Source organism: Ruditapes philippinarum, unplaced genomic scaffold (genome assembly GCF_026571515.1).
Source record: "Ruditapes philippinarum isolate M1 unplaced genomic scaffold, ASM2657151v2 ctg5929_1_1_1_1, whole genome shotgun sequence".
In the NCBI taxonomy this organism is placed as follows: domain Eukaryota; kingdom Metazoa; phylum Mollusca; class Bivalvia; order Venerida; family Veneridae; genus Ruditapes; species Ruditapes philippinarum.
Window position 1 is genome coordinate 75,503 of NW_026858799.1, and position 26,771 is coordinate 102,273.

At 31.6% G+C, this 26,771-nt stretch overlaps 3 protein-coding genes across 3 annotated transcripts in view; all 3 read right to left on the bottom strand.

Moving 5' to 3' along the window:
- Nucleotides 1-579, bottom strand: part of LOC132754303 (basement membrane-specific heparan sulfate proteoglycan core protein-like) — a 31,555-nt gene extending 30,976 nt beyond the window's left edge. The window contains exon 1 of the mRNA XM_060744919.1: nt 567-579. Within this exon, the coding sequence (XP_060600902.1) occupies nt 567-579 (13 nt within the window). The remainder of the gene's footprint in view (nt 1-566) is intronic.
- A 346-nt stretch (nt 580-925) lies between these two features.
- On the bottom strand, nt 926-14,469 carry LOC132754304 (uncharacterized). Its single transcript, XM_060744920.1, has 12 exons — nt 14,456-14,469; nt 13,744-13,961; nt 13,217-13,403; nt 11,814-11,962; nt 11,346-11,516; nt 10,909-11,214; nt 7,914-8,024; nt 6,762-6,857; nt 5,287-5,396; nt 4,585-4,720; nt 1,981-2,199; nt 926-1,209 (listed from the first exon to the last, which is right to left on the bottom strand). Exons 1-12 carry the CDS (start codon nt 14,467-14,469, stop codon nt 926-928), a joined length of 2,001 nt encoding a protein of 666 aa, XP_060600903.1.
- A 1,599-nt stretch (nt 14,470-16,068) lies between these two features.
- LOC132754309 (protein SpAN-like) lies at nt 16,069-26,552 on the bottom strand. Its single transcript, XM_060744924.1, has 10 exons — nt 26,427-26,552; nt 24,711-24,792; nt 24,117-24,180; nt 23,119-23,204; nt 22,330-22,453; nt 21,629-21,695; nt 21,029-21,229; nt 18,037-18,172; nt 16,928-17,041; nt 16,069-16,633 (listed from the first exon to the last, which is right to left on the bottom strand). The coding sequence occupies exons 1-10, from the start codon at nt 26,490-26,492 to the stop codon at nt 16,368-16,370; spliced, it is 1,206 nt and encodes a 401-aa protein (XP_060600907.1). The 5' UTR covers nt 26,493-26,552; the 3' UTR covers nt 16,069-16,367.
- Nucleotides 26,553-26,771: the final 219 nt, after the last annotated feature.

The window sequence follows — 26,771 nt, forward strand, 5'->3', positions numbered from 1 at the left end:
TTTTAACATATAATTTATTGCGATTCATTTATTTGTATGGTAGTGATAACGTGTTTACTAAAAAAAATTCGGACAAATCCCCTATCTTCTATACATTTTAAAAATCACAGTAGAGAAATATAGCAACAGCATGGATCTGATCGGGTGTGCGGATGCGCAGGCTGGTTGGATCCATGTGGGGAAAACGCTTATTTTGGTTTTTTCGTAGCCCCTAAATTTATCTTTTCTCAGGTAGGTTTTATGTTGGACCTGTGTTGATTGGGCCCTTTAATTGTTTTTTTTCCTTTCAAAAATTTTTTGAAAATCGAAATTTAATTGAAAAGGATCCCTCCGTGTTTACATTCATGAAAATTTTTCACGGGGTATCAAAAATTTTAAAGGGTTAAAAAGTGGATGACCCCGGTTTAAAAAAAAAAAAGGTTTGTTAATAGAATGAAAGGAAAGGCGGGGCTAAATTTTTCCCCGCTAAAAAAAGAAAAGGGAATTAAACATGTCAAAAATTCAAAAAAGTTAAAAAAGAGGGAAAATCTTATTTTGCTCAAGATCCCATAAAAACGATAACTTACGTAAGAAATCCATTTTGATTTTATTTGTGAAGGAAATATTCCTTCTTTTTATCCTACTGGGGGGGGTCTTCCGTAGTCACATTTAAATTTAAAAATCCCGTTAAATCCCTGTACACATCTCGTTGTGCTCATATGATGGGGGAATGTAAAAAAAATTATATCAAAAAATGATAAAAAAAAATTTTTGTTGAAACCAAAAGTACTGAATAAACAAAAGTCCGTCCATAACTAAATAGCTTGTTAAGAGCGCAAAAACATTTTTTTTTAGATAAGAGACACGTTATAGATCAATGTTTTTAGTTCTTAATTTAGATATGGTTTAAACCGCCATTTTTATTGTATACAGAATATGCAAAAATTTATATCAAATAAAACTCTTTACCTTCGATTTCTACGAGGGCGTATCCATCTTGACTTCCGGAACTGCTTTGGACAACGCATCGGTACCTGCCAGCATCAGCTGCTGTCACTTGACGAATTTCCAAAACACCATCTCGTTCTGTTGCACTTGGGTTCATCTGAGCACCGATTCTTGACCATTCAATGTTAAAAGGTCCACTACCGGCCCCCGTGCATCGTAACTGTATGGTACCTCCGGCACGACTTGTGATACGCTGTGGTGATATTGTGAGACGTGGCGCAACTGAAACATCAATATCATTAAATGAAATTTTATAGAAATTAACTGAAAATCAATCATACATGTATAGTTATGGTAACAAGCACACCACAATAATCAAAACTGACTTCATCAGAAAAAAAGTGAGATACAAATGTATTAACATAACTCTAGTAATTATTCAATATCTGACAATTAAAAATTTACTTCTAGCTTATAGAGAGTAATCAGTATAACAAGTTCCATGTAAATAATTCTAAAAGGCACTAGTGATTTATGGAGTGGTGGGTTCAAAGCCCATCAGGGGCGACCCATTGTTTCCTTTAGCAAGACAGTTTACACTGGTTGTTAAGTACTAGATTTTTACAGAAACATAAGCAGTTGGGCAAAATATTAAAAGATTCTGATATACACATACTTTGTGTTTGGACGGATCTAAAGACTCTTCTGTTCAAGGCCAGAAACAGACTACGAAGATATTGCATACACTGACAATAAATTGATATTTTATATAGGAAACAAGAGGACAGAATAGAACTCTTGATGTAAACTTTATACCTTCCTTTAATGATATACTTAAATGCTTCCTAAGGTGTTCAGGTGCATATTTGTGTTAATCATGAAATAATTGAAACCTTTTCAATTCAAATGCAACACTCAAGTATGTCCACACAAATCTATAAAATGCATATCACTTAGTCAGTTTAAATGATTGTTGACTGTTTCGCTCGCTTTTTATTTTATATCCTCGCATATACACATGCTTACAAAATTGTTGATAATATCGCATCTTACCTGCAGGACATCTGAAAGTTGGATAGTGTCCTTTACTGCAAGTAACTGTCCCTTCACCTTTAACCACATTGCTTGACACATACAATTTGTATCCTGTTTTACATCTAACTTTTATTGAAGTCTCACTTTGTATTCTGAATTTATCACGTGCACAATTTCCATCATCATCTCTATCTAAACATACCTCTGGTGACTTTGATGGATAAAAAATACATCTTCCTGCAAAATGTTCAATATAAACTAAACCAACAAAAACTTGTTTTCTGTATTATGACGTAGAATTTGAACAATAGCTACGATTGCATAAAAATATAACCAAGAATATATTACCAAATAATTTGAAAATCTAGAAACGTAAACACCGGAAACGAAATTATGTTATAATTGTCACAAATCCGATTAATGGCCTGTATGTAAACATAACATTGTAGCAGGATGAGATGTTTTTTAGTTTTCGAATAAACCAATTTATTTTTCTTAAAATTGTGTTGGTCTTCGCATCTTTTACATTATTATGTAAATCCATTAGTATTTTCTACGTAGATTTGCCATTTATGGCGCTCATAGTTATAATTTATATGAACATTGTAAGTGTAAAATAAGTTAAGATATGTTGCTATTGACCATGTTTTTAGCACATCTACAGAAAATTGTTCGAGCGGATCAATATCTATAAAGGAAGTTTATTTTCATTTGATACGGACAGACGAACAGTAAATGATTAATACAGCTAGTTATCTGTCAACAAAAATAACTACAACAAGGTATAGAAGCGTATGGAACTTACATGCAAAAATGAAAGAATAATCATTTAGCCGGAAATTATGGAAATATGATTGACGTCATTTAGTTAATTGTCCTATCTGAAAATGTGCTAACATCTGTTAATTATCACTGAACATATACAGTGTATTGTATTTTAAACTAAACAGGATAACTCTTGGTTCAATAAGTAATAGAAATTGCATTGTATAAATCAGATTGCACAGTGTTTCAAGTTCTTTCTCTTTTGTATCTTAGGCAAATACAACACATTCCCTGTCGTCACAATATTAAACCCCGGTAAAAGTATTCAATGTACGAGCATCGCAATAATAATTTTCTATCGTTATCGTTATCGATTCCCTGTCGTCACAATAAGTAAAATGTCAATCAAAGAGCAACAGGAATCATTTTAGTTTAATAGTATGCACAGTTACAAAATGTGCACTATTCAAGGCCACATTTAATCTGATACATGTAGTTTAAGGTTTAAAAACATAATTCAAAAACGTAAAGTAATAGATAGAGCACATCTGATCAGATTGCTGAGTGCTTCTTGATGCTCTTTTTATTTTGTATCATAAGCAAAAATAATAACACGTTCCCTGTCACAATATCAAACCCAAAAAAGTAACCAATGTACGAGCATCTGATTATGACTTTCATATCATTATCTCGCAATAAGGAAACTCCAGAAAAAAGAGCCAATCAGCGAGCATGTTCCAGATAGACAGTGAGTGCTGGTAACTAGTACCTGCACTCCAGTTAACGCACTGTGGCTGTATTCAAGATTTAACTCTGACACATTTTCAGTAGAAAAGTCTCCATGCTATGATAAATATTATGTTGTTTCCATAAATTTATTGTCCATTTACACAATAACATATCATAAAATGCCCTTGTTATTGAACACAGATAAATACTGTACAGTAAACAAAATATTCTACTGTTCTTTAGAATGTGATTTTTACCGTTTAGCAATGTCTTCGCGCTATCTGCTCATATAAAAATATATCATCATATTTATATCATACAGGCATTAAAGTTAGAATTAAAATACTCTGACACGTTTTCAATAGTCAATTCTCCTAATTATAATACAATTGAAATGTTGCGGGAATCATACAAGTGTAATTTAAATACAGTTACAAAATGTGCACTATTCAATACAACAGTCAATGTAATAGTTAAAGGATAAAAAATTTAAAACGTTAAGAAATGAAAAGAGCACTGCAACACGAGGATACCTGATTTTACGAGGGGCGTACCCCCCCCCCCCCCGTGTCTAGTGTTATTTCTTATTTGTATCATAGCCAGAAAATGAAAATAATAACACGTTCCCTGTGGTTACAATATTAAACTCCAGAAAAAAGAAACCAATGTATATGATCTGAATACGACCTTTCTATCGTTGTCTTTCTCTCTCCCTGTAGTCGGAATAAGTAAACCCAAGAAAAGAAAGAGCCAGTCAACGAACATGCTCCTCTAAAAAGACAGTGAGAGCGACAACTAGTACCTGCATCCTAGTTAACGCACTGGTCATGTATTCACGATTTAATTTTGACACGTTTTCAATACTTAAGTATCCAAACTATGGAACAATATCATGTTGTTTCCATAATTGTATGGTCGATAAACTCAATCATGTATCATAAAATGCTTTTGATATTGAACCACACATGAGAACTGTACTGTAAATAGTATAGAGTATTCCAAAACAAACTATTTTGCTTTTGAAACAGACGCTCTCAGAGTATTTTCCCTTTCACGAAATTAATAATAATGATACTAAAAATCATAAAACCTACATAAGAATTTTAAATGAACATTATGAAAACTTACTTTCTACACAAATTGGAAACTTGTTCCGTTTCTTAAAATGTCCTTTCCTGCATCTCGTCTTAAATTTATGTGTGTATATATTTGAAATGTTTATATACAGTTCGTATTGGTCTGGTTTGCTACAGAACACCTCAATCTAACAAAATAAATAAACCAAATATAATAAAAAAGATATTTATTTATGACCTACTCATAAAATCAAAATGAAAATAATTAAAATTTTAGCTAAGTTTTATAATCGCCTAATAAAGACGTAAAATTGTAGAATTTGACAAAAATTAGTGTAATCTTTTACAAGTAGTCCGTTATAATTGACGGGGCTAAATTGTCTTTAATGGTACAGAAAAAAAGAAACGCCAAAAATAACAACAAAAGAAAAATAAAAATAAAAAAAAACAAAAAAACAAACAACTAATAAAAACATAAAAAAACAAAGAAGACTAGTGCCACTGAACAGTTACCATGGCATTTATATTATAAATGTAAATATGTAAAACATGTGTGGGTATTAAAACTTATTGCTCCATATATGTTATAATATCTATTTCGTTATGCGTTTTAAAAAATAATACTTTAAATTTGTCTTGCCAAAACACATTTAGTTATCCTGGTGGGAAGCGGGTATTTTTCTTATCCAATTAGATGTCAATTATGTATAAATTACAAAAGAAATTTTCACAATAACGATATTTAAAAACTTACTCTATGTTTCGAATTAATAGAATCGGTTTTAGATACAACTGGTGCCTTTAAATCCAAATTATAGTAACGAGTGCTTGGGTTGCTCGAGTGGTCAGCAAGCGAACACTTAGCTGAAATTCAAATTTTAGACTAAATACATAATATTAAACAAGTCTTAATGCATATATAAAAAGAAGTTAGCGATTGAGATTTTGTTTATTAGATAGATAAGGTGTTAGTTCGTACTGAATACGCATACATTCTGTAATAATCATTAAATAAACTGAAAGATTTATAAAAAAAGAGAATAAATACATTGATAAAGGTTTGGATAGACCAAAAATTAAGAGGAAAGTGAAGTTATATTTTTATAATTTCAAAATGAAATTATAAATGAATCAGCATTTTAATTAGCATGATAAGGAGTACGAAATCCATATCTCCTTATACGTTTTTCAATAAAGTATATAATAAAATAAACTGTGATACTTTAAACCTTTTGAATTAAACTAAATGTTAATGTTAATTAAATGTTATCAGAATAAACTAGGTGGAATGTTTCACCCTTTATTATGTCTACATAATGAATGAGTATGAATGGGTATGTCAATTGAAAAATCTTGTACTCTATAAAAACGAATTTATTTTCTTGAAATTATCAGGACCAGAAAAGTCCGGCTTCAAAGTATTTCGTAATAAAAACCGTGGAAATTCCCCTTTTGCTTTAGTCCAGGCACTGTCGACTTTGGTCTTCAAGTTGGTCTTAATATTATTAAGGCGTCGTCGTATTCTAATGGAATATATTTACAAAAACATATACAGTATAAAGAACAATCATTGGGTGCAAGTATTTCCCAATAACAGCACTTTTTTACAATTGCATTGCAAGTGAGAATTATCTTGTTTGTACATACTCGTAGCTTGAAAGAATACATGTATAAGAGTATTTAGGTAACTTTAAGGTAAAATATATTTCTCTATAAAATAGCACAATTATATTGTTACCTTAATCGTATGGTTGATTTTCGTAAAAGTTGTTAACAGAGAAAATCTCTGTTATTTAACACACATTAATATTGTATTTTAACGAAATAAATCGTCCTGGAACAAATTATAATTCTGCTATTTTCAGAAAAGTTTTTAACTGTTAAGTAAGTAATGATTTTGTGCATGCGCCATTCACTTTAAGGAAACATTTAATAAAAGCAATGCCCGTTTTACTGTCTAGCTTGTACTTTTTTAAAAGTAGAATTCTTAAAAAATAATGAAACATATAACTAAAAATCCAAGACTTTATTATGGTTTCTTTACATGTTTAATTCGAATTTCAGGTAAGTTCGAGATACCGCGTCCTTTATTTGATTCATTCATGTTTCTTTATCCGAAATTGAACTTTTGATACAATTTATTTAGAAATTGTTTTGACTAACTATTTTAAGGTTTTTTTCTAACAGCTGTACATAACAAATTATAACATATTAAAGAAAGAAAGTTACCTTCTTCACAAGATGGTTCTTTTCCGCTCCATTTTCCGTCTGATTGACACGTTCTTGTTACTGTTTGTAGTTGTGTATTTCCATTCAGATAGTATCCTTCCCAATGTTGTTAAACAAAATTATACAAAACATAACTATCTATTTCACAAGAATTTCAACCTTTAACGTTTCAAGGGGTTAAATCCCTCTTTATCAAGAAGATTGTTGTTTATATTTTTAATCACATATTGGAACGACATCGTTAGCGGTAACAATAAAAGTAACGCAAAAAAAGAAATATACAAATTATTTGTTTTATGATATACCGATATAATAAAGTAAAGTGGATCGTCAAGAAGAGAGGTTAAGTAATAAGCAGGCACAAATTGAATGTTTAATGTCAAATGTCACCGCAAGAATAATAAGTTTCGCAACTTTATCTATTGAAAAGAAAAAGGCACAGTCAAAACCTCGTATATTGACAGGCGACATCTTAACCGGCCCAAACAGGACACTCTTATAAGTTAACATTAAATGAAAATATTACAACCTTGTAAATGTACAATTTATAACCTTTTGTGTCTTCTACATATTTTTCCGTCTGTTTCTTTATACACTTAAAGTGTTTTAGCTGTAACTGGCGTAATTTGCTAAATATATAACATTTTAAAAGCAGATATATCCTTTTACTTTTAATTTTTTAATACCTATGTTAAAAACCTTTCCATTCGTTATAAAAAAATATTAAATTATTGTTTAGGTCAGTATTGATATTCTAAAACGAAATCAGCATTAGTTTTAAATTTAGATACTTGGTATGACTTGTATTAAGATACCAATACTTATTAAATCAAACTGCAATAGCTTTATTCTTTTAGGAAAACGATAAATTGCTAGTCATTTTAAGACAAACCTTTTCAATTCCCAGAAATTACTTGAATTTATATTCCCTAAAAATGAAATGCTTATTAATTCAAATAATAAAGGACAGATTTTCCCAGTGAAAAAAGAAAAGTGAAAGAAAAAAAGAAGAAAAAAGCTACATTTAACATGAGATGCAGTATCTCGTCATTATTTTAAGAGTTTAATGGTGTACCATTATTCAATGTGTTTATTGGTATCAAAGTTAATTTGTATACTGCAATATCACACTCTTCAATAAAAAGTATTTACCCCTATAACAGCTGTACTCAAGCACACTTTTATAATCATTTGCAAGCCCATCAGTCGCATCTTGAAATAATGTGCCATGTTGTATCTGAGATGGTCTTGGACAAAATATTGCTAAAATAAAAAGAAATCTGATAGCAAGATTGATAGGACAGTTAGTTGAAAACTGCAGAAAAAAACGAGTATACTTAGAATACATTTCGAACCATATTGAACGTGCATACATGTATATATGAATATGCGACTTCTTTGAAACTGCTGCGAAAGCAGTTGAAAACGTCAGATCGAAATCCCTAATGACTATTCATACAAATAATAGGCGGTTTAATATCCTCATCAGAATGGTGTGACGAACATATGGAATGTGATTCCGTGTAATAACACTGTGAATGAATTGATACTGTGATCTTTATACCTTGCGTGAATGTACAATACGCCGCTTTTCATCAAATGTGGACGGTAGCCTGAAACTTCTTTTTATTTTTTGTCGCTTTAGGTGATCTCCTTTCTAGTTTGAGAAATAATTCCGAATATTGGGAATGGCTTCATACTTAAATATATCCACTTTTAAATTATAGAACAGGGAACGAAAACGACGATAAACAGACTTTTAGAAAGAACTTGTCCATGCTGTTTTGCACAGTTCAATTTTGGAATCAATGATATTTAAACTGTACAAGAATAGGAAATTTCTAATGTAACTATGTTTTGGATAATGTAAATGCTTAACCTTTTTATACGTTCTACAAATACTCAACGTCCTATTAACCCCATTACATCACATCAACGTCTCTACCCATTTTTGAGGCCTAAAATGGTCAAAAAAACCTTATTTAGATCCCAAACACTAGTTTTCGTTAGAGAAATGGTGTTAAAAAGTGAGGTTTGAAGAGGGTCGGCAGACGCAAAAATTTTAGAATTGTAAGAGGCGGCATAAATGGCCCCAGATCGACCTTAAGGTAACATTTTACCAACGCTGAAAAGAAGCCTTTGACACCTATCTAAATTCATTGAGAAGTTGCAGCACTTTGAAATCAGTTGTGATGGGAAAATCAACGCAAAATAGAGATTTTTGACAATTTTGAGATGTTCTCTCGTTTCAGTCAATATTTTTGCCAATTTTGAACAGTATTGAAGCCTTTGTTATAATTTCATAGCAATTTGAACTTGTATTAGGAGACTTTTCAATGAAAAGAGCCATTTTTCACAAAATGCTCAGGAAGAAATGGGTTAAGTTAGCTTACACCGTTACTGATGTCATTTTCGAAGTCCCAGAATACTCAGCAAGAATTTATAGAAGTATGCTTTCGTACGTTTACGGAGCCAATTAATATCTTATTTTACAGAGAGAATTGAAAATATTTAAGATGAAATATTGACAATTCATAATTTGTAAAGGTACCTAAGACAGTACATCGAGTGATAGAGAAATCTGGAAAGTTGCTGGTGAAACATAATTCATCAAGAAAAGATACAGAAAACCAGAATGGCTAAAGACCGTTTAAAACAACAAGATTGATAATGTTGCTAACATGTTATGTATATTATGTAAAACAGATAATTGGTGTGGTGGCTGATTTGTGCTTCTTCATTTTCTCGTCCCACCGATGTCCCACCAAGCGAAATGTCGAGAATTAACAAGTTAAAATGGCGAGGACGCAGGGCGAAACACGTTAATTAGCGAGGGCGCACGGCGAAAAATAAAGATTTAATTGTTAAAACGACTGGGGCAGGGAAAAGAAACATTTATCGTTAAAAGGCGCTTATAAGTGTGTTGTTGTTCGCGCCCTGCCAAATAATTTAAAAAGCTCGTTTTTTTCGCCCCGTGCTCCTGCTATCTAACGTGTTTCGCCCCGAAAAGTCGAGAATAACAAGGTAAAAACATAGACCCGCCGGGGTGCTGAGCGAGATTTAAGAAAAAAAGGCTGTGACGCGGAGGGAAAACACGCTTATTTGCGTGGGCGTGAAATGAGGTTTAATGAATGTAAAAAACGGAGTGGGCGTGGAGCCAAAACACGGTAATAAGCGGGGGCGCAGTGTGATTAGTCGAGATTTAACAGCTAAAGCGGGGATGGCGCGGAGCGAAAACACGCTAATTAGTGGGGCACGGAGGAAGACCTTTGTCTCTTACCACTTACTCAGAATTCATATTGGATTAGAAGCCGGCCATTAATTGAGAAATTAGTATTTACTGGTTAGATTTTCGATAAAACTTGAATAGATGATATACTTCTGCGGAAAAATGTAACACATTCGGCATAAAAACAAAAGAACAAGACAGGAGATTGAATCTGAACAGCCTGATCAAGAAAAAAGTCACCAGACAGTTATACATTTTCGCTCTAAGTTATACAAAATATCAGACCTGAAGTTCAAAAACTTATTTCACAAGATCGTTCTCTCGGAAAGTGAAACTATCTTTGAAAATACATTACGATTTTCGAAGTTGTAATTAAAATAGCCATCGATGAACTTTGTAACAAACCATTATCGACAGCCAGAGATACGTGTCGTCTTTAACGCTATGGTAATCCGAATAAGCACTAGGTGGCCTGTTAAAGTTCAATCTAAAAACATTCAAAAGGATCGGGTCTGGATCGGTCATTGTGAAGTTTGTGTAATTTTTTAACATAAATAATCACACCTCCATGATTGCCTTTGCGCCTGCCTTTACGAAGAAGACAGTGAAATGTAGGATTTTTTTTAACTTTTTACTTAAAACTGAATAATCAGACCTCTGTAAAGGCGAAAATATCGAATAACTGAAGATTACGAGTTTGCATCCCTTTAAAAACTTTGACCTATTTTCATACATTCGACTTCATATACAGCTAAAGATTAAGAATCTATTGTAAATACAAAATGTAATTTTAGCAGTTAACTTTTATTAAAATGTTTTGGTTGACAAAAAGATGTCTACTAAATCGATCAGTCGTTTAATTTGGCTTTAGTAGAGAATTTATTTCTTCAAGAGTAAATCAAAGAAATAAATACATACCTTGTAAGCCGTGGTTTGAAATCTGATCATTTATCCATGTGATATATTCCGAAACTTTTGTGTAGACACCAGGATATTTTGCTTGACTACAACCTATACCCCAAGATGTAATTCCAATCACCGTGCTTTTACCGTTGACTTCACAAATAAGAGGGCCTCCCGAGTCTCCCTGGCATGCATCAGCTCTGATATCACCAGCACAAATCACCTTTTTAAAATCAATGGGGTATTTATCAATGAATCTATTACAGTCGTGCCATGGAGTTATCGGTACCTCTGCTGTCTTTAATTTCTCAGATAGTGTACCTAATGTAAAAAAATATCATGATTATGTTTGAGTTCATAGTTTTGAGTGAATATCAACAGGTTAAAAATATTCTTTATTTCATAATTATACACATTTGTATTGGTTTAATGTAATATACTATTATACTTACTAACTTGATTTACCTTTCCCCATCCTGAAACCTGACAATTAGCTTCAGATGAAAGCAGGGTAAATTCTTCAGGCAAACAAGCTGGTTGTATATAGTCATTAAATTTTATGCCATTGGATGACTTTATTTTGAGTAACGCTATATCATTGTTAGAGTAGCTCCTTTCGAATTCTGCAACGAAATGTCTGAACTTTGGTTAAATAAAAAAAGTGAATTAAAAATATTAAGTTTTTGGGAAGCTTATACTTAGAACTGCTATAAATAAAAATGGGCTACAAATGTGTAAAAGATAGATGAAAACAATATTTCTTTCAAGAACAAACATGACAATATAAAATCAAAATTATTTAATAAAGTCACTTGCAAAGAACAGTGACATCAATTTTGCTTAGTTTGGTTTATAGTGCATATCCGAAAACATTTCCATGCAACAAACGGAAAACGTGCTATAAAGACACGAATACTTACCACTGTAATTCCAGTGTCTAACAATATATTCAATATAAAATATCTTTTCATATTCTTCCTGTTTAATACGATCATGGTCTCCGACAATTACTCGTATGTCCTCAATAATAATTTTTACATTCATGCCATCGTACTTTCGCTTCAAATCACTATAATCATAAAAAAAATCGTTTTAAAGCATGTATTTTAATTCAGTTTACGTAAAATATTTTATCTATTAATATTACACATACATTGTTAATGTATGAAGTAAAGGAATTAATGAATACTGGAATCAACAGAGAAATCTAAAAGCATTTTCTTGCAAAGCGGTGTTTGTGTGAATTCGATTTTCTTTCGTTTAAAACAGCAGGGATTTTAAGTTTGCCCGTCTGTCCGTCCGTCTATCAATCCGTTAGTCTAAAAAAGCTAGAAACCAAGATAACTCAAAAGCATATGAGAGTATTTTATGAACTTGAAATGGGTTAGAACTATAAAGTTCTGGAGATTTATGGTTGTTTCTTGTTTTCTTCTCAAACACCTAATCAATCCTAGCCGAAAATATCATAATTACCCTCGATCGATAACTATAGAACGTTAACTATCTTTAGTTAATATCTATATAGAAATAAAGTTTGTGTGTGTAGTTAAAGACTCATTTATATCTTTCTTAATTGGAGGACTATTCAAATTTAAATCTATTGGGGTGAAGTGGTATTTTTATGCATCAGAGGCACTATGACACAATGGCGGCCGAGGTCAATCTCACTCGGGAGGGAGCAACCCTTGTATATATTAATGAAAATTCATCTGGTCTATTCACGAGTATTTCAGAGATACTAAAATTTCATAGAGAAAAACATGAAACATAAATATACTATTTATGTCTTCTCTCTTATATATTTAATGCGTTAGGTTAGTGCATATTTTCGAAATATATCAAAAGTTAACTGTTCCTTAACATATTATTATCACTCAACGTATAAACCTCGAGATACTAAGTGAGATTAGTTATAGCATAGAAGTATAGAGATGCAAGAGTATATCATTCATTATTGTCTTGCACAATGGAATTAAGTAAATTGGCTATAGAAAAATTGGACTTATTAGGAGGAAGATTTTTACCGTTAAGGGACCATATAAACAGAATCTAGTATACACCGGTTATATATGTATTTGCAAGTGGAAATTATAGTATATTTTCTAGATGAGCAAGTAACGTGATAAAATTATTTTGTATAGAAAGGGAGTTGCCTCGGAAGTATTTGATTTCTAAATAATTGAGTCTGCACATAAGTAATAATTGAAAAGTTCAGCATCACTCACTCTTCCCTCTTAGCAAGTTTTAATTGCATTTGAGTTGCAGATAAAATTCGATTTTAAAAGGATAAAAATGAAAGGAAAAATCAGAATTAAACATTTACTCAAAACAATGAGCAGCACTCAATATCCACTCATTATTTATAATTGTCCCACCACACCAATGATTCCATCCTTGTTTCTTTCGTTGAATCCCCACTTGCCATGGGTTCATACCATTCTTAGTCAAAAAGCCACCAGCTACCCGAAGTTGCCGTTTTCTTCTCTTTGAATGGCTCACTTTAATTTCACCTGAATGTTAAAACCGTCCAAGGTCAATTTTCAAGAGACAAATTCAGCCAAAAAAAAGAAAGCAAATATAATAAAAAAAATTACATTGAGAAATTAACAGTCATATGTCATTTGATATCAGGCGATGCTTAGATTGAATAAAAGCGCGGAGTTTAGACATTTAATTGGAAACAGGGACAATATGTTAGGAATATACATATTTGTTTTATGTAATAATATATTTTGATTCCGGCATTTTTTTTATTTTTTTAGAAAATCTATATTACAACAGGAGAATGAAAATTTGAAGACTACAAAAATGATAACTTATAATAAATGTTTTTTCAATGCGTTTACTTACCGCAAGGTAAATTCGTGGTTACAGTTGTATGTTTGGTAAATGGACCGTCAAAACATTTAACTGACACAACTTCGGAATGAATACAGTCATGGTTTCCCCATTCATTGTGTTTGCAATCAGCAAGAGAACGTTCTTCGCCACTACACTGAACGTTGTCAAGGAGAATAGGTAAAGACTCGTTAACCTCTTTAGGTTTTGAAAAGTCAGCCAAACCTTTTCTGTTAAAACATGTATAAAATAAATACTTTATTTAAAAAATGTATTTGAGCTTAAAATGCGTGTTAAGTGGGATTGACTGAAGAAGAACATTGCCAGCAATGGTAGCAAGAATATGCAGTTAAATACCTTATTGGTGATTATCTCTTTCATAAATATATATACCTTTTCGATTCTATAATATTGTTGATTCAATGTTTTGCATGGTCATCTTAACATATAAAATGTACGCTACAATCACCACTTACTTAAAGGAAAAATATCATTCTTTCAATATCATTTACTCTTTTTTTTGTAAAACGCGCAACACTGAATAATTAACTAAATCTTATAATATATTCTTAGATTTCTAAATTATTGGTGAAGTTGCATGAAATTAAATATCATCACTCTCCATTTATTAGAAAATTTTAAAACTGTGATTTTGAGATTTTTTTTGTGGTCTTCTTGGATGATGTAGATTGTTTACTGTGAAGATAAATAGTGGTTTACTTACACATATCCAAGCATTTACATGCAAACCGTGTATGACGAATCATTATTCGTCCTCATCGTCACTCCACAGATATCGCCATCGATAAACCTTTATCATTTAAAGTATAAAATGACATTTAATTGACACTCACATTACCTCACTTTAGCTATCTGTTTTCATATGCAAGTCTCGCATCAAATTGTCTTTAAAAAGGGGAGAGAAAAATTTTTTTACAAATTTCTTGTTTTTCTAAAAAAGAGTGATCCGCTTGCGCATACCTACAGTTAATGTTTTTGTCACATTATCATAACAGGAAAGTATATAAAAAAAAGGTTTCGACGACACATTACACATATAGTATAACAGTAACATAAACAACATGAGCGGTATTGTAGCCTTATGAAATCACTTTGAATAAATAAATCTCAAGAGATAGAAGCAGCAATGAATCACACACAGAGCACAAATACTATAGAAAAATAAACGCACAGAGCCCAGCAGGACACCGAGCTAAACAGAGGAGGGCACAAGGTCGAAGCAAAGATGGGTATTGTTTTTAGTTAGCCATTAAAATTAATTCATTAAGTCAAGGAATTAATGAATGATTTACATTTTTGTATATTGATATATGGAAAAGAAATATTTCCATGCGAATTCATACAAAAGTATAAGTCGTCGAAGGTAAACTGCTTTTCTTATAATGCAAACGATCTTTTTTACAAACACGCGTAAATCGCTGCGAAGGATATGGTTCGCTGTGCATGTGTACGAGTTTTAGAAAAGGCCTGAATGCTCTATCACCATTGAAAGAATACACGAAAATAAAAGGGAGAAATATCGCAATTTCGCATGAAACAATTATATATACATTTAAGAAGCAAATAAACAACCATTACGCTTCAAATTTGAGTATAAGCGTAGTACATGTATGGGAGACATTAAAGGCATCCGATCCGTTACCAAATCTAACCAAAATAAAACAACACACGTGTGACCTCGTTATACTATATAAAAGGCGGCTTTTTAAGTTTTTGAAACCATAACTATGTCCGCACATATATCACTATCCAAATCATTTCATGTGAGGAAAACAAAACTTTATAGTAATATAGAGTAATTTCTTTAAAACAAACTTTTTTCCTAGTTTTTAAAAATCAACAAATTGTAGAAATCAAAACGCAAATAAAACTTAGATGTTTTTTTTGACCAGTGTTTATGCAATAGCTTACACCGATTGCGATTTGTCCTAAAATCGACGAACTTCCAGTTAATCCCACCTTTTAGATGAAGACAACGTGTGTTTATCACAGAAAACTATTAAGGCTCATGGTCAGAATGATATTCAAAGATCTCGGTTATATTCAAGAAAGTTGCACACTCAACTTAATATTATATACTTGGAGATTAAAGTGTCCAAGCTGATGTATGTAAAATGGCTATGTATACACTGATAGAGAGATGTGTTGTTATTGTTTATCAAACTTCGTAAATATAAGTCACATGATGTCATTTGCTGCTAGTTTAAATCACATTTCGATATTTATATCAAACCAATAAAACTATATTATTAGACGTTGTGCTGTCTGCCTCGCTAGCGGAGAGACAATTAGGACATGGTAAACTAGGCAAATATTTGATATCGCCTTCTGAGAGAATAAAAAACAATATATTCATAATATTATAATACATACTCACCTGCATATCAATATTTCATTACTGATATATTAATTACAGACAAACAAAAGCATGGACATTACGCACCCATGTAGCTATAAGACATCAGTGACATTTCTTTTACATTTTAACAGTTAATAGAAAACTAGACTTTCACAAGTCTGAAACAGTAAAGTTTTCACAAAATTAATTAATCTTTTTAAACTGAAGGATTTTTTTAAAACAAAATTAACAACCCCCCCCCCCCCAACATTATTTTCTATAGTCGCCATCTAACATTTCCTTTGTCAAATACAGGTGTAAAAATAACCTTACCAAGTGCAATTGGGCATTCTGATATCGCCTTATTCCATTTACCACTATCACACGTTAGCTGGGAATTGAATGTACAATTCCAATTGGTTGAGACGAGATTTAAAATTGTTTTGTCCGGAAACGATGTACGGGTCATGTTGACAGGACGTGTGTTGTCTTTGTTCATTACACCAAATAAGTATTCATTAACATATGGTTTCGGACATTCCTCTGAAATATTTTTATAATGTTATTTGTTGTGGTAAAAAAATAACAAAAATCCTAAACATTTTTAAAAAAATATTATGTGCTTATTATATAGGTAAGAATAAAGTTGTATTTGTATGTTTTATGCATGATTATTAAAAACTGATAAAGTGTTTAGAATTATGTTTCTCTTTCCTTCTGTCTTATCTTTGACAATGGTAAGGTTTTGATAATAAAGGAATCGGCAAAAATCTCACTGTAATTCTTATGCAGTGATATGTTTATTTGTCTGTGTATGTATTGATTTGCTAGTAACACCTTTTTGAAAGCAAGGTCTAACTGAAATATCCTCAGGTTTTCCTTTACAGTAACACTGGCAATATTTTCCAAGAAATCCATCTTCCGGACATTCGACTTTAGTGGAACAGATATCTACAAGTAAAAGAAGTTGTTTCATGTTTACAAAAATTGATGAACATTATTCAGTAACAAAATATTGCAGTCACATTAAAAATAACTCTCAATAAATGACTGTTATTGTATTACTCAGTAGTAATGTGCATCCTAAGCTGTTTTAAAAAATGTTCTGGTTCCACGTAACATTCTCTTTAAAAGTTGAATCAAGTCAAAATCTCTCTAGATACACAAATAATAAAATTGTGGCTCTTTTACTTTGTCTAGAAATACTTAAGTTCAACACGACTAATATAGAAAAATATTTCAGTAATATTATAACATTTTAATAATAAAGTAAGTTTGTCAATATAGATTCAAGATTTGTATGGGTACAAACATAAGTGGTTTTGCCATAGTTCTGCCATTACACAAAGATAATGGCAGTGTTATGAACATACAACATGTAATCAGTTTCAAACATCAATTTTAGTACAAAGTGATATAAAACATCTAGATACGAGAAAAGTAATATTACAGTCATGAATTAAATATTAAGACAATAATAATTTATGTTTGAAATGAGTTGGAATAAGCTACCAGTTGTTTCTCTAGCTAAAAATGCATAGCAAATAAATTTAGATAATTTCTTTATAACATTCTGTTGTGAGTTATTCATTAACATTTTAAATTTTCGTACATAAGAAATGCTCTTTTTTAATAATATATGATATATAATTAGTTACAAGTTTAACATGTATAATAAATTGACGTTTTACTCTCCATAGGTATCTTTCACAAAACAAGCTAAAATATATCAACATGAGTACATCACTCTGTTTTTATGAATGTAATCACATTGTATATAGTCAGTTAAGATTAAAATATATTCAGTCAAATTGAAAACACTTTATTCAACCTACTGAGATAAAACTATATTCAGCCAAATCAGATAACACAATTACCAGCCAAATGAGTAACACTTTATTCAACCAAACCAAATAACACTATTTTCAGCCAAACCTCAGACTTACCTGCACATTTATACATAGCATTCAAAGTTTTATAATCTTGAAAGCTCGGATGCTTGACCATTCCTATTCTAGTTTGAAATGCTGGATCTCTGGTTTTTATTGTGATAAGTTTTGCAGACTTATTCTTTGAGTAAAACTGAAAAAAAAGAGTAGGATATTAAATATACACTTTCTTATTTAGAACCATATAGAGCATTTAATGTATGTGGTAGGTTGTGTAGTTGAATGCTTGTAACAGAAATAGAAATTATTATAATGTAACAGAGATAACCTCGATTAACCTTTTGATCACCCTAGAAATAAAACTTGTTTAAGCAAACAATTATCTGTAGTGGTTTTCCTTGACCAGATAAAGCAAATTCAATGAGTTTTGACACTTTATATTTATCTTATTAGCCATGAATATCCATAAACATTCAAATCAATACCTGAAATATTTTGAAAACAAGAATAAGATCACAAATATTCACTGAGACAAACACACATTTGGTAGAGCTATTAGACTTTAACACTACGCCTTTCTTTATAGCAAAGTATGATTATTCAAAATTCTATTAAAATCGTTCAAAATTAAATGAGACACTACAGTTCGTCAAAAAGTCGACATACAAAAAGAACACTGGACGTATTTCGGTCTCATCACTTCCCATTACGTATTTCATTTTTAAATATGTGCATGTAAATATATATGTATGGTCAATCATGGTAGTAAATATTTTTTACGTAAAAGTACTGTTATGTTAGCGAGAAACTATAGACGCGTCAATGAAAAGTAAATCCTTCTTAATTAGAAATAAGACAAAAACAATATTATATCAGTGTAGCTCGCATCCAACTCTTTCAAAATAAAACAAGCAGATTCGTTCGCCGAGTACTGGTTATTACTTACACAACAACTGGAGACATATGGCTTTATTTATATAAATTTATCACGGCAAGCAAATTTCCTTTTCGTATTGATGGTTCCCATCAAGTATTGTTGAAATCAATCCAGCAGTTGAAACAAAGAGCATACTGCATAACCTATCATTGGCCATAACTCTATTTTGAAGGGTCTGAACAAGGCAAAGATATGCGCATGTCCTCTTGGTATTGACTGTTCAATTCCGTGTAAAAAAGCGAGAAAACGATTATTGCTCTAAAGTATGCATAGCTAATCAAGGGCCAAACTCTGTGTTGAAGGGTCTGAACAAAGCAGGCAACCAACGATATGCACATTTCCAATTGGTATTACTAGTTCCCATAAAGTTTTGTTGAATTCCAGACAGTACTTTCAGAGAAATAATGCAGAAACGGTTATTGCTCTATATGCATACAACATAACTAATCAAGGGCCATAACTCTGTCTTGATGGTGTCTGACAGGAACAAGGCGATGATATGCGCATCTCCTAATGGTATTGCTGGTTCCCATAAAAAAATCCTTGAATTCCAGCCAACAGTTGCAGAGAAATTGCGCGGAAAATGAATTATTGCTCTACATGCATACTGCGTAACAAATCAAGAGCCATTATTCTTAGTTAAAGGGTCTGACGGAACAATGCATTGAATATTGCGCATCTTCTCTTGAGTTGATGGTTCCACTAAAGTTTCCTTGTATTTCAGCCAGAAGTTTAAAAAATAGTAGATCGCGGAAACCGATTATCTGACTTCTATATGCCTATTTAGTGATTAATCAAGGGTCTAATAACTCTAAATGTTGAAGTATTGACCAGAACAAGAATGCCTGGATAGAGTCAATATCTCTTGTATGTACTACAGATGGGATAGCTCCGATAACTTTAATGTCGTATATGGAATATGTATTTCCATACAGATCACAAGTAGTTTAGCAGCTAGAAGTAAACAATAGCTGAATACGAACGCAAGAAATTTTTATGTGTGATTAATCTACTAATTATCTGCTTTCCTTGAATACTAGCACAAAATATGTAATTTAATGCTGCGATTATACACCTTAATCATGGTCCATAACTCACTGAAGTTAAGGAGCACGTAGACAAGATAATGAATATGCCCATCTTTGAACTTTCATTTTGTCTTGGTATTGATGGTTTCCATAAAGTTTCCTTGAATTCCAGCCAGGAGTTGCACGAGAAATAGCACGGAAACGATTTTTTGCTCTATATGCATACTGCATAACTAATCATGGGCCGTTAATCTGAGTTAAAGGTTCTGTTCGGAACAAGGCTACGATATGAGCATTTCTTATTGGTATTGAAGGTTTCCATAAAGTTTCATTGAATTCCAGCCAGTATTTGCAGAGAAATATCGCGGAAATTATTATTGGTCTATATGCATACTGAATCACTCATCAAGGGCAATAACTTTGAGTTTAAAGGTCTGGCTGGAACAAGGCGACGATATACGTACCACCTCTTGGTATTGAAGTTTCCCATAAAGTTTCTTTGAATTCCAGCAAGTAGTTGCAGAGAACTAGCGCGGAGAGGAAATTCGGACGGACGGACGGAAAAGCGAATGGACGGACGGACAACACCAAAACAATATCCTCCTCCCGATTCTATCGGCAGGGGAGAATTAATGCTGAACCTCAGGCATCCACTCGTGCCTGAACTCATGCACGGAGGAACAAGTGATGTCTTTAACATGTATGAATGATATAACGACAATTACTTTGCAAGTTAATGATAATATCAAATTCATAGAAATCATTTTGATATGTACTGGGGAAACATACGAAAAAAGTAAAATGTCAAAAATTAAAAAAAAAGTTTTTTTTTTTTACAAATTGCACTAAATGCAATTTACCTATTTGTAGAAAAGTGTCTGATTTTCTTTTCAATGATATTTCTTACATAAAGAAAATAGTTTTATCACATGAGTTTTGAACCGAAAATAAAAAAAACGAATGACATATCACAATTTACTTTTTATTTTTTAAATTTCAAATAAAATGATTATCTATATTATCTATTATTATTATACTATTTAATATATATCTGATCCAATCATAAAGAAAAGTGTATACTTACATACTGTCCGTAGTGCATTATACTTAAATAATCATAATCATGATTAAAATCCGTATATTCTGGTTTCTGTTTCATGAAGGATTTATTATATCCAGGTTCAATATTTTCGTAGTGTATTTCAATATAATTATCTCTGTCCCAACGATTATGTTCATGATAGAATCCCAGGGCGTGTCCTATCTCATGAAGAATTATCTCTGGCTGAAAGAAAAAAATTTGTGCATTGTAGGCATATGTAAGGAATTTTTATCGTTAAGCACCATAGAAATACTTAAAAAATTGCCGAAAAGAAATATTTATTTGGATTTAATCAGAGTCGCGAACAAATGTATTGCAATATATAGAGATATAATAGTTCATCATAATCCTTACTCATTAGAAAATTTTATCATGCGTTTTATATCGATACAAAGTATAAAAACAGTTACCAACATATTATATACAAATGTACGTGCTAAATACCGCACCAGTACCTTACTTTTTATCTGTCACAATCGATAGAATGTCTAGCTAAATGGTTTGATAAATGTGTCATGTTACTCTCATTACCAACAGTTAAGTTCCATGTTTGACAACGTACAATATTTGCTAATAGAATACCTCAAAGCACTTTTCCCCAAGAGAAATTATCTGAGGTCCTTGTTTCATTCCAACCTCTGACGCACACCTATTTAAATAGTTAAAGTCCACCATTTTACTCAATGACAAAAAATCAATGTAAAGTAAACTTACTTTATAACAGTAATACATAATATTGACCAACGTCAAATATCTATTTGAAAACTATGTACAACTACTGATACATGAACCAAAATATAAACAAGTACGAATGTACAGAATAGCATGAAAACATTTTTGAAAATGTTTTCGATAAAGTAAAAAAAAAATTTTGCCATCTATAGGAAGAGAAACAACTCGGGTCATATACAAACTATAGAAAATAACTAACAATGTCAAACTTATGAAAAATAACCTTGACACTTAAAAAACTGACAGTGCAAGATCAAAGAACGAAAAGGATTGTTTTTCTAGTAGAATTGTAAGTATTAAACCATATCAAGATGACAATGACGATTGGCAAGTTAGCAGTTAAAGTAAAATATATAATTTCAAAATCCTATCATTCAATTATTCACAGATAAAAACAAAGAAAAAATGCTGAAAAACGCACGTCAACCAGCAAGTGTTGAATTGAGTTGAACAAGTATGTTTATTAATTTAAGTAAGCCCTGGTCAAAACATGTAAATGATCCTTGAGACACAGACAAAATAGAAATGCATATCAACATTTATATACTTACAAGTTATGGTATCCAAGTTTGAACACTATTCTGTTGTACACCTGTTTGTTTTCATAGAAGTTAAGGCATGAGTACTGTTCCCACAGAGGAATTGCCCGTCGGATAGCTAGTTCCTGTCGTTCATCTGAATTGAAATGAATCATCTACTAAAATTTCGATCATAATTAAATAGCCTCGGTCAAAAACAAGCTGAAAATATAAGGCGTTAGAAAAAAAGTGTCAATAATTCTAAAATGTCAAATTAAGGCTTGATTCACTTAGACATTCATATTAATAAGTTAAAGTACAATGCACACGTTCATTATTATTTGCAATTGTATTATGTCCCAAAAGCTCAGACAAAATTTCGGCATGTCTCTGTCAAATTTATGTTATTGATTTAAAATGCGTTGCAAAAAATAAATTTCAGACGCTAACTGTTTGCTTTTGAAAACTATTTGTAAATTTTAGGCTTTGAACAAGTTAGTGTATATTTAGCTGATTCACTTCAGGGGAAAAAATCCGATCTATTTCGGTCAACATTCAAGCAACGAAATCACTCAAATCTCAAAACAATATGTAATGGAAATTCTGATTTAGACCCCCCCCCCCCCAAGTCGGTGAATTACTGAACAGACACGACAGCACAAACGATAATGATTTCAAGAAATAGAAATGTTAATCATGTTATATAATTTAATCATTTTATTATTCTGATGTTTTCTATGTTAGAAATATAGATTAAAAAATTCTAAACATATGTTGTATATCATAAATGGAAAACTAGTCAACAATAAAAACAGAACCTACCAATACCATTGCCAATTTCAAATGGAATATTTCTCTGCCAACGTGTTGATTCGTCTTTGTCAACAATTGCACGGTAACGCTCCTGACTAGATGGACATAAATGAAATGAAGATTTCAATTTTTTTCTCAAAATAAACTGCTCTTATATAACTACGCATATCTAACACAAACTATTTTAAACATTAAAATGATCATCGCACATATTCTTTTGTCATCGATATATTGATAATGATTTATTGTCCTATATGTACCTACCACTTGTTTGCTGACATACATTTTAGTCGCGGTATTGTATATGTAGAAAAATCCAACATAGTCGCTTACTTCTACTTTCGTCAGTATTGGACTCCTATTTTTGTCATCCTTTTACAACTTCAATGTAATTGTTATTTAATACTGAGTATGTCTGCTACATTTGAGGATGATGCCCGTGCCAATTAAAGTTACACCAGTTAAAGCGATGATTATTATGATTATGTTGCTGCTGCTGATGATTATGGAGATGCTACTAATGAATGGATTTGTTGTAAATATTTAAGTTCATAAGCAAAAAAAATATATGCAGTCGAACCTGTGAAGGAAGAGACAAATTGTGAATTATAAAACAAGGAGGTAAATTCATTTCATTTAATAAATGAAGGTTTATCAAAATGTGACCATTATGCAGGGTAATCTTTATTTTGATATCGTTTTTAGGAAGGTCGTGTTTTTTTTACATAGGTTTAACTTTTCGGAAATTGATTGGGTCAAACCAAATGTGAATATATGACACAAACCATAAAATGTGTTCACGATGATCACGACAGCATCATGGTTGATGTTTTTATGTATATTAACGATATATCGATTTCGTGTAATATACGGTGAACAGTAAGTGCAGATTTGCAGAGACGAAAAGCCCTTTTACAAATCCGACCAGAAAACTTTAACTACGGAAATGAATATTGTTATGAATAAACTCTGTAGCGTATTTATTTTAGTTAGTGTTACATTCTTACCTGTCAATTTTATCTACGATCATATCGAGCTCCATCAAAGCACTTTCATTGTCGATGACATACTCTGAAATTAATCAAAAGTTTCGTTAATAAAAAATTAATTCATAACTTGATTTTGTGATATGTAACAATTTATCTCATTTATTGATAAATAATTCTAGTCATTACAAAGTAAATATTTTGATTAAAGTTTGTATTATAAATACAGTGATAACGCACAAAGGGCAAATTGCAAATAATAATTTTATACTTTATCAGACAAACAGAACTTGTAGAAGATTATTGAATGATATTTTCATGTAGTCGTAGTTTTGTTGCTTTTGGGGTTTTAAGTCACATTGACAATGTGATTGTGACACAGCGACTCTTCAGCTTTACTGGTGGAGGAAGATAATAGGTGCCCCTCCGTCCAACATTCCTGAATAGCTTCCTTACATGAAAAAATCCAATATTTCTGGGGAATTATAACTCATAGCGGTTAAGGGTAAATGATTTTAAGTTAGAAATCTGAAATATTCTTCAATATAATGCAATGCTTTTCTTGAAAATATCTTTTTAAATGTAATTTATATTACATTTTATTTTATTTCATACCTTTGTTACCATTATTTTCAGCCAGTATTTGGTCAATTGAAATATCTCTCGTGACAATCTGTCTCCAATGTGTCATGAATACCTGAAAATATAAAACCGCTAAGTTTGTGGACTTAAAGATGAGCACATCAATCGCAAACTCTTGTCGATGGAGAAATAAAGTTTAAAAAAAAAAGCTGTTAAGACAGCAGTTGCTCTGGAAACGCCACAGAACTTCGGTCGTTGACCGCAAGTGTGAATGTTATTGAGAAAAGAAAGCCTATGAGAAGAGTAGAACACAGGCAACGGCAAAAACCGGCAAACACACTCAACAAAACGTAAAATGTATTCACTGTGTTAAAGACAATCATGCATCCTTCAAATGCCGATTTAAGAATGCCATTTGTCATGCATGTAATGCACAGGGACACATAAAAGTATTTGTCTGAAAGCACGTGCACCAGACGTACATGCTACGACGAACGACGACGCTCCTGTTATGATTAAAAATTCTGTGACCAAAGAATCACCATTACAACAGAGATAGACGACAGACCCACACGAATGGAATTCGTGGCTTAACTTTTTTCTGATGTCGTGAAAATAGTTCGAGAAGTGTTTTGCAAAAATGACACTTTGGTAGTAACTGGTAATCCTGAGAAAATGCCATTATCAAATGAACATAATCAAAGATCAGATCAAATGTCAAGGAAAGAAGATATCCATTGAGAGAACGCAAACCACCTAATCGTTTTTCATACTGAGTTTACTACGTAACTGTATAAACATTCGAGAGCGTGCAGACAGTTAATGTGCTATCTAATTAGGCATTACACTACTATGTTGTAAAATACTGAATGAACTCCTGTGAACTGTAATAAAAAGTCAAAGGTGAATAAAGAACAATAAGTAGACAGTTTGATCCGGTTAATGAATGAATTAATCTGGAATATCCAAATATTTCATCAGTATTAATTGCATAATAATGGACTAAAATGTTAAGAAGGGAGAACTGTTGTATATAACTCTGTTATTCATTGGTCAAAATGTGTCACTAATAAGCCCCACATACTAATCTTATCAAGGCATGTCACGTTTTGTATCAAATAAGCAATATGGACGTGATACCACTCAATAGAAAAATATAATAGTTTTCATCTACCGTAAAGACATAACTGAAAAGATGTATTGCACATATTTCTAACAAGTATATTCTGTCTTTCATTTACGCTAACATATTTCTTTTCTTTATATGTGATTCCATGTACTTAATGGGAAAATATTACGTATGTATGTATTTTCAGAAAAAGAGAAAAGTTTGTTAATCTTGAACGATTGAAATTTTGGAGCAAATTAACTAATTCAAACCGGAGTGAAAACTTATTATGAAAGATGGCCTTATTTACTGTGACATAGCAAATACGCCATACACAATACAAGTGTTTATAACCACAATGCTACAATTTGGTAAATGCCCATGTGTTTTTTTTTTTTTTTTTTTTTTCAGATATAGATAATTACCATTTAAACTAAATGCCAGTGTTTGTTTGTTGTTTTTTATTTTGCGATATTTCAGTCATAAACGATTATCATTGTGTATTTTGCCATATTTCAGTCATAAATGGTTATCTTTTAACATTTTCGAAGAAAACAACAACAAACGCATTAAAAAACCTTCAATAATTATATAAATATAATTGCACACGATAGTTAACTATGTCTTATTAAATCACTTACCGGAAGAAAATAAACCCATAATGAACACATCTTGAGAATTAAACTCGATTTGTAATGTGCAAACATTGCATGTTATTTCGAAAGATATCAATCTGCTTGTAATCAAGTGTTTCAACAAGAAGTTTCCTATTACTTATGTATGCAATTAAGTACGTAGTATAAGTAAAACTTGTTTAACAATATTCTATTTCAGTCATTATTTTCCCCAAGTTTATCATGACACTTATACTCGTAAATTAAGACTAATTTATCACAAGGATAAGAGGCAAAACAAAACAGTTTTTTATATTCATGTTGTTAAATAATATTTTTGCAAAATATGACTTTGGCAGACATAATTTCAAA

Coding starts and splice junctions, on each gene's coding strand:
- LOC132754304 (XM_060744920.1), bottom strand. Junction 11,517..11,813: donor TAGACACTGGAATTACAGTG/GTAAGTATTCGT, acceptor ATTTCGTTGCAG/AATTCGAAAGGAGCTACTCT. Junction 2,200..4,584: donor GTTTCCAATTTGTGTAGAAA/GTAAGTTTTCAT, acceptor AACATTTTGCAG/GAAGATGTATTTTTTATCCA.
- LOC132754309 (XM_060744924.1), bottom strand. CDS start 26,492: ATGTTTGCACATTACAAATCGAGTTTAATTCTCAAGATGTGTTCATTA. Junction 24,793..26,426: donor TATGGGTTTATTTTCTTCCG/GTAAGTGATTTA, acceptor TTATATTTTCAG/GTATTCATGACACATTGGAG. Junction 21,230..21,628: donor TTGGGGAAAAGTGCTTTGAG/GTATTCTATTAG, acceptor TTTTTCTTTCAG/CCAGAGATAATTCTTCATGA.